Source organism: Wyeomyia smithii, chromosome 2 (genome assembly GCF_029784165.1).
Source record: "Wyeomyia smithii strain HCP4-BCI-WySm-NY-G18 chromosome 2, ASM2978416v1, whole genome shotgun sequence".
Taxonomy (NCBI): Eukaryota; Metazoa; Arthropoda; class Insecta; order Diptera; family Culicidae; genus Wyeomyia; species Wyeomyia smithii.
Window position 1 is genome coordinate 197,761,059 of NC_073695.1, and position 7,860 is coordinate 197,768,918.

Consider the following 7,860-nt stretch of genomic DNA (forward strand, 5'->3'; position numbering starts at 1 on the left):
CGCGCCTGCCCGAGGAGGGACCACCAACGCCAACGGTACAAGGAGAACACGGTCCTTGCGGTTGGTCATAAAACATCCCTTCACTAAATCCCTGAAAAATGAGCCGTCTGTTAAGCGGGCAACAATAAAAACAGTAACAATAATAACGAGTAATATATCGATCACGGCGGTCGGGATCTTACGGTAAGGAACCGACACGACCGGCAAAGATCAAAGCCCCGGAGGGTTCCGTGCTACTGATAAGGATTACTACTCCGGGAAAAACGGAACATCGATCATTATCCAGGAGAAAAATGCGATCCGAGTGGGTGACATTTCTGTTGATTGCACCGTGGGTGCTCGCGCCTTTGCGGGTGTGTGTGCGTGCGCGCGGGTGTTGACCAATCGGTGCGGTTCGTCGATTCCGATCCTCTGTGTGTTGGTTTTGCAATGGACGGACGGAATGTTAAGAGAAGCAGGCAAGGCGAAAGTAACTTTGTGTGGGGCGTGGCTTCGGAGGGTTGCGTGGCTTGCTGAGCTGCGCTGCAGCTCGAATGGATGTTGGAAAAAGAGGGCGAACGGTTTTGATGATGGTGGAGCGAGTGAGCAAGCAAGCTGGTTGAGATGAAGCGTAGAATGGGAGAGGAAACAAAACGAAAACAGATTTGGCTGAGTCGATGCGAACGCACGGAGCAAAGAACCTGCCGTCTTGAGATCGTACTCAGTCAGTAAGGTGCCAACTCCTCAAGAAGCAACAACGCAGTCGTAAGGAATTTGAGCTAAAGTTCTGTTTATGTTGTAGCTTAAGAAGTTTATTTTGTTCTCTCTGAGCCACTGTGTAAAAAGTGTTTGTTTTGTTTTGAGCGGGCAGCGAAGTTTCGGCTTGTAAACAGTGCAAACAGTAGAGAGGATTTTTGTTTTGAAAGCGTTACCGGTGAAGTCGGATAGCGTAGGCAGAGACATTCAAGAACTGTTTCGGTGAATCAATAAGTGACGTTCGGTTTGTTTTGTGAGATTCAATTCACGTACGAAAGACAACAACGATGGCAGTTGCTGGTTTGAATATGTCACCGATATTCTCTGGATATCCATTTCAAGGTAGGTTCCAATTTGAACAGTCATGATCATTCAATCAAAGTTCAAGTTGTCCGCTTTCATAGCGGCGATCGTTTTCTCATCAAAAGAGAAAAATAACAGCAGTTGTGTGTTAGACATATGTTTGATAGGCGCGATCATAAATCATAGCGATCCTTCGGCGCATAGAGGTGAGAAAAATTGATCTTCACCTAATGGTAACAGCCGGGAACCGGCAGAAGGTCCTGGTAGGATACCGTGTAAGAATACGGGGCTTTATAACATCTCTTAAGGGGGAAAGTTGTCTGATCATGAATAATTTCTTTTTTATTTCCCGCTTCCAACCGCCCGTAATCGATCACGGTGCGTTGGAAGGGCTTCGGAAAACCGCCGAACAGGGTGAGAAATAATTGTAACAGAAGGTCGCTTCAAAAGGATAATGCCGACGGAGAAGCGTTTCTCTGTTCCTACAGGGCTAACAAGATTAATGATTGTAAATATGTTATTGTTTGGTTATTGTTAGGGACTCGGGAAATGAGCTTTGGCTGCTTTCTTCTGGCTTTTCAAGCCGAGCGGGTCCGTTGGTTGGAAGAGGATTAAATTGATCTTTTTTTTCTCGTTCGGATGCGCTCTTTGCCGGACGAGTTTCATGCTGATCCTATCGGGTGTTGAGTTGCTTGTAGATCGGGGATTAAGATAAGCTTATTACGTGGTGAGTGGATTGGCAATTTTGCGTGAGCTCAGTGCAGTTCATGCGAAACTAGAGATTCGGTGAGAAAGCGGAGAGCATTCAGTAACTGACCAGAAGATTGTTCGGGTTAGAGCAGACTTTCCGGAATCGTACAATTTTATCGCCAATATCGGCAGTGCTCTTCTGAGCAATTCCCGCAGAGTCCCGGATGCACTGCACGGCACTTCCCAGACACGCTGGCGCGACTCGGACACGTACATCTTCTCCCTTCTTTCCATGTGGCCAAACAGGCGAAGGGTGCGCACATATTTTATTACAAAATTTGCTGCTCGCCTGGCCCTGGGGTCTTAGAGGTTCCCTCCTACCATATCATCGCGCACCGCGAGTGGGCGGCAAACCGCCTTTGATCTTATTTTCAGTAATTCCTGTTTTCAACAATAACACACCGCACGATGATCCCTCGGCAAGCCGCTGAGCCTGGCCAGGGATTTCGCGTCGAGATGCCATAATGATAATGTAATAGTATTGGAAATATTTTATTACCTCTCGAAGGGGTTCTTCTTCGGGAAGCCGTTCGGCGGGAATCGTGATCTTTTGCGAAAGAGCGGATGAAAAGGCAGCCAGCATAAATTTTGCGAAGTTAGGCTCGGGCACGTACCGGGTTCACTCTCGATCTCGAAGGTCCCGGCACCGGACCCTCCTAATGTAATAATTTATATGGATGTTTAATATATTTATAAACTAAATGATCAATTTATATGATAAAGTACAGCCGCCGGCGGCGTACTGCTGCATACATTTTAATCAATTGATCGCGTTCGATCTCTACGCTCGGTCCAATCTACGGGAGGCAGGGCAAGTGAGCAAAATTTAATCAAATTGCCGAAACCAACCAGATGGAATCCTACTCGGGAACGCGGGAACGCAAAACGCCGTCACCCAGAGCATGTGTACTAAGAAGACCATTTATCTTTTCAACACGTTCGCTCCGGAGCCGATGCAGACGGCCGCTGCGCACCAATATCTTCTCGTGTCGTGGCGAAATTTATGGTCCTTTGAATGATCATTTCGAAAGGCTTCATTGATCGGGCCTGATTTATAGGTCACTAATTCAATTTCATCGCCTCGCGTGGCCTAGTGCGAACGATCGCTCTACGCGTCGATCAGGGAAATGATGAGTCACTTTTCCTCCTGCCCCTACAGGTGGTCTACTTTGGGTCCTCCGTTCTGAACTCGTTGAATCCGACGGGAATCAACCGCGCACGGTGAGCGGCTAATAACTGCATGCATTCGCATCTAATTATATACTGCACTGCACCATGTCGTCCGGCGTCTCTCCACGCAGTTCGTACCAAAGAAGTGCATTCGAAATCAAACATCGTGATCTGCAGTCGGGGCAGAGATCGAACGATTGATCGATTGCAGTGGAGCTGTAAACCACGGTGTCGGCAGAAAAAGGTAACCTGCAATCAGATTTTAATATACAACGTGTAAACATGTTATTCACATTCATCATGCTCACTTCTGCCAATCGCCGGAATCATATGGTAGTCGATTGCTACGGGTTCTGGAGCAGTTTGCTGCAGAAAAGCTCGCAGCACTTGAGCCCGGCTCGGTTCGAATCCCTGCAAGACGATCACACACGTAGCTTCCAAGGAGGCAGCTAATCTCTATTGTCAGGCCCATTCAGCAAGCAAAATCTAATTTGAGTCCTTTTGTGTCCGTTTCGAGGAAGACAAGATCATATGCGAGAAGGCGTACTGACCCCGGCCACAATGGACGGATCAATTCGTCTTCACATTTTACGACTTTGAGCGACGATTGTTTGTTCCTCACTGTAGGGCCATTTGAGCGAAGACAATCCCAGGCTCGGAAATCGGTTTTGTTTTCCTCTCAAAATTACAAACGCAAAGCTTCCATGGCGCGGGTAAAAGTAAATTAGTTTTTCACGCATTTCCATCGCAGGGTGCTAAGTGAAATTTTCACGCTTTCAAGTGCGACGCGTTCTGTACGTAGCACTTCCGAGCGGGCAATGGAATTTGAATACCTCGAGTGGCAAACACCGAACGGCAAGCTTTAAAATCCATTAAATTCTAATTAAGCTACTATCCACAATAGAGAGCCAGAGAAGGAGAAATGAAATATCCAACCGCGGAATGGCGGCGTGAATTGCTGGGCGACGACGGTGGCGGCGACGACGGCATCTGTCGAATGATAAATGAGCCCCCATCGCACGGAAGATCCAATCTTTTGGGGTCCGGCTCGCGAGAAGGCAGACGAAACAGTAGCCTAATGATCGTTTCGGTATTTTGTTTCGGTCAATTTTTGCCTTTTGTGCCACACCTCGGTATTCCTCGGGGGCCGGCCGCTAGAAGGCCCAAGAGGTGATGAATAATTAATAGCGATTCGCGCCTAATTGAAGTGCAATCAAATACGTACTGCGAGCGAAACGTCTGTGCCAAGGTCGACGCTCGTCTGGACGCGATCGTTTCATTCTACATTGTGTTAAGCTCAGGATCTGCAGGTTTATGATTGATGCAGCATCCTGGAGGAAACTGCGGGAAGGAGTGCCTTCGGCTGCCTGATGTACTAATGACTTTAAGCAGACAGAAGCGGCGCTAAGGTGTCGCAGTTAGTCATGGCGGAAATTCCATCAACCGTACGTGGATTGAAGCTGCTCTCAGGTATCAAGTGTGGCAAGTATGACATTCTGTCTCGCGGATCCCTTATCGATCCTACATTTGGAGGCCACGAGAGTTCAACAGACACACGATTTGTTGACAAATTGCTCTCCTGGGTTCCTTCGAGATTCTCAGTCCAGCAAGCCAACGGAACCGGTTCCATGTGGTGTGAATGTGTGTCAGATAGCAGTCAGATTTTAATCCACTGACACTGGCAAGCGGCTCAGAACGTCCCATCCGTCCGGTGGTGCAAAGCAGAAGATGAAAATAAAAATTGCTCCTCTCGTTGCTGTTGCTCCTGGGGCCCCCCGACTTGCACAATGATCAAAAGCGACACGCCGCCTTCGCGGTCTTAGATCACGAGATTTTAATCAAAACCAATCGCCCTTCGCAGGCGTTCCCGCAGTTATCCGTACATTTCCGTTCTCGAAAAATTAATTTATTCTCCAGCCTCACGCGCGACTTCGTGTACTGTGCAAAGTGACGAGTTAATTCCGCTTTCTCAGCTCAGCTTCATCTCATATCATTCGGAAAATCGATCACCCACGAACCTTTACCCGATACTAAGTATCCTAAGCGTACCACACCCAAACCTCCTAATCCCAAACCTAAATTTTCGGCTCTGTTACAGTTCAAAGGACCCGTTCGAACAAAAGCTTACACCCATTTGCTGGCCCTATTACAAGATCCGATCTTGTACTCATTCTTGCTCTTTTATTCCATTCTTCGCTTCGCTCCTCTCGCCGATGGATGATGACACAACAATGTGTGACACTCGCCGGGCTTCGTCCGATGACGAAGCACCAAACAGCAAAGAATTGGACTAATTTCTCATACCGACCCGGCACTGAGCGGCATCACCGCTTTGAAGTCGGACCACCCGCACCAGCAACTTGTTGCGACGGTGGTCACCTAGCAAATCTTTGAACAGGTTTCTCTAATGAGGTGTTCTTTTTCTCTCTTTTCCTTTCGCTTACAGGACAGGGACGCGTGAATCAGCTCGGAGGAGTGTTCATTAACGGACGTCCGCTACCCAATCACACTCGGCTGAAGATAGTCGAGCTCGCAGCCAGTGGCGTTCGGCCCTGCGTTATCTCCCGGCAGCTGCGCGTGTCGCACGGCTGTGTGTCGAAGATCCTCAATCGCTACCAGGAGACCGGATCGATTCGACCGGGTGTTATCGGTGGATCAAAACCGCGTGTGTCTACCCCGGAAATCGAGACCAAGATCGAAGAGATGCGCAAAGCCAATCCCGGAATCTTTAGCTGGGAAATTCGAGAGAACCTCATCAAAGAAGGAATTTGCGATAAAAACTCGGCTCCATCGATCAGCTCCATCACCCGACTGCTGAAGGGAGGACGTCATGGTGATTTTGAAATGCGAGGAAATCACTCGATCAATGGAATTCTTGGGGGATCTTCGTGTGATGATGATGATGATAGCGACACCGCTTCCGAGCCAGGGTTTGAACTTAAACGCAAACAGCGACGCTCTCGGACTACTTTCAACGGAGAGCAGCTGGAAGCGCTGGAGGTTGCATTCGCTAGAACTCAGTATCCGGATGTTTACACCCGTGAGGAGCTTGCTCAGAAAACGCGACTCACGGAGGCTCGCGTGCAGGTCTGGTTCTCCAATCGCCGTGCTCGCCTTCGCAAGCACATGAACTCCTCACAACTCTCGGCTTTCAACTCTCAGTATCCATCGCAATTCGAACAGCAAGCAGCTGTTTCAGCAGCGGCCGCTGCTGCTGCTGTCTCCGCCCCGGTGGTCACCAACTCAGCCGGCTTCGCATCCTCAATGCAATCCTGGGGTCAACCCTGCTATCCAGCGGTAAACCAAGCCTCCATTCATGCACCTTCCCAGACCGCCTACAACCCGTTAGCCCAAACCATGATCCACCCGACTTCGGCCACCATGAGTCCACCAGCGTCGCTCAGCCCACCAACCTCCATCAGTCCGGTACACACCAACAACAGCAAAATGGCACCTTCCTCATCGCCAGTGCAGAACTCTTCCGCCAACTACAACTACTTCTCCATGTTGGACAACAACCACGCGCAGTCCTACGCGATGAGTTCCGCATACACAACAAACAACACCACCAACCTCGCTGCCACCGCAATGGACAACGGAAATTCTCAATGGCGCTCCACCCACTCCGCCCACAAAGCCGCCGAATGGGACGCTTATAGGTAAGTGTCAACCAATTAACACCTCCGCCCCCAATCAGTCGAAACAAAACAAAAACTCACTTTCACTTCCGCCGATAATTACACCTACAACACTGGTAGAAAAAAAACTAATCAAACATTTTCTCTCATCTCCTCCTCCCTCCACAGTTCATTCTTTTCAAACAACATGAGCCACCACCATCATCACTACCCGAGTTCGGCCGCTGCTGCCGCCGCCGCAGCCGCGGAAGCTAAGTCCGGATATCCCTACTTTGGCCAGCTGAGCGGTTTGGATATGAGCCGTCTGCACTAGATCGTACACAAACACACATCCACCCACGTTCCGGGGGGATTCAATCAACCCGTGCGGACTGAGGCTGAAAAAAAAACAATAAATTAATCATAATTAACTGTTGCAGCTGTTGTTGCCTCGCCAGTCGCTCACATTGCAAACGCGTAACGCGTCACGAAGTTGCACCGGCAACGGCGTCGAATGCATAATTCATAAAGTGTTTGCGAACGGAGGTAGCCTAGGATGGGTTGGGTCGAAACTTGGGCGCGATGTTATTTTAGAGCCAGCACCGATCGCCCTCGTGACTCGTGAGCTTCGTGGTGGTGGCAGCAACGGCAATAACTTTCGGTTTGGCGTTCTCGCTACAGGCCACCCTGCCCGGACGAACGAACGGACGGATTTACCTTTCTGAATGTACCTTAGCTAATTTTTACGAGTTCTTGCGCGGCCACATCGCGGTGCGGCATTTGTAAATATTTGGACTCCGCTTGGAGAGGTGATTATTACGACGTTTTCTGTTCACCTGAGCGCGCTAGGAATAGTTTAGCAGAGTAGCTTTTAGTACCGCTTATGACAGTTAGGAAAAATATGACGAGAGAAAATTTATCAGACTGTTTTAGCATGTAAGAAACGAACGTAGGCTGAAGTTTAGAGTGCAGAGGTAAAGTAGAAAGGTAACAAAACAGAGTACAATTAGTACATTTCCTTATGTTAGATATTAGGTCATCAATCGTATTTATGTATTTAGTACAAACAGAGATTATCTTGAAATAAAATGTACAAACCTTAAAAGAAATAATCATTTGTGGTATTTTCTTCGTCTTTCTGTGAAATCCTTTACCTTTACCTAGTGTGAATTTGATACTCCAGAATATATGTAAAAGAAGCTATCTTTATTTTGAAAGATTAGAATTGACGCATCCCCTTTTTAACAGAGATATCGTACTAAAGCAAATTGCGCTAAGAAATGTG

General features: G+C 48.3%; 1 protein-coding gene across 1 annotated transcript; it reads left to right on the forward strand.

The window, feature by feature from the left end:
- The first annotated feature begins 693 nt into the window (after nucleotides 1-693).
- Nucleotides 694-7,642, forward strand: LOC129725189 (protein gooseberry). The gene is made up of 3 exons (XM_055680715.1): nucleotides 694-1,077; nucleotides 5,405-6,617; nucleotides 6,765-7,642. Exons 1-3 carry the CDS (start codon nucleotides 1,023-1,025, stop codon nucleotides 6,907-6,909), a joined length of 1,413 nt encoding a protein of 470 aa, XP_055536690.1. The 5' UTR covers nucleotides 694-1,022; the 3' UTR covers nucleotides 6,910-7,642.
- The last annotated feature ends 218 nt before the right edge of the window (nucleotides 7,643-7,860 follow it).

Coding starts and splice junctions, on each gene's coding strand:
- LOC129725189 (XM_055680715.1), top strand. CDS start 1,023: ATGGCAGTTGCTGGTTTGAATATGTCACCGATATTCTCTGGATATCCA. Junction 1,078..5,404: donor CTCTGGATATCCATTTCAAG/GTAGGTTCCAAT, acceptor TTTCGCTTACAG/GACAGGGACGCGTGAATCAG. Junction 6,618..6,764: donor GCCGAATGGGACGCTTATAG/GTAAGTGTCAAC, acceptor CTCCCTCCACAG/TTCATTCTTTTCAAACAACA.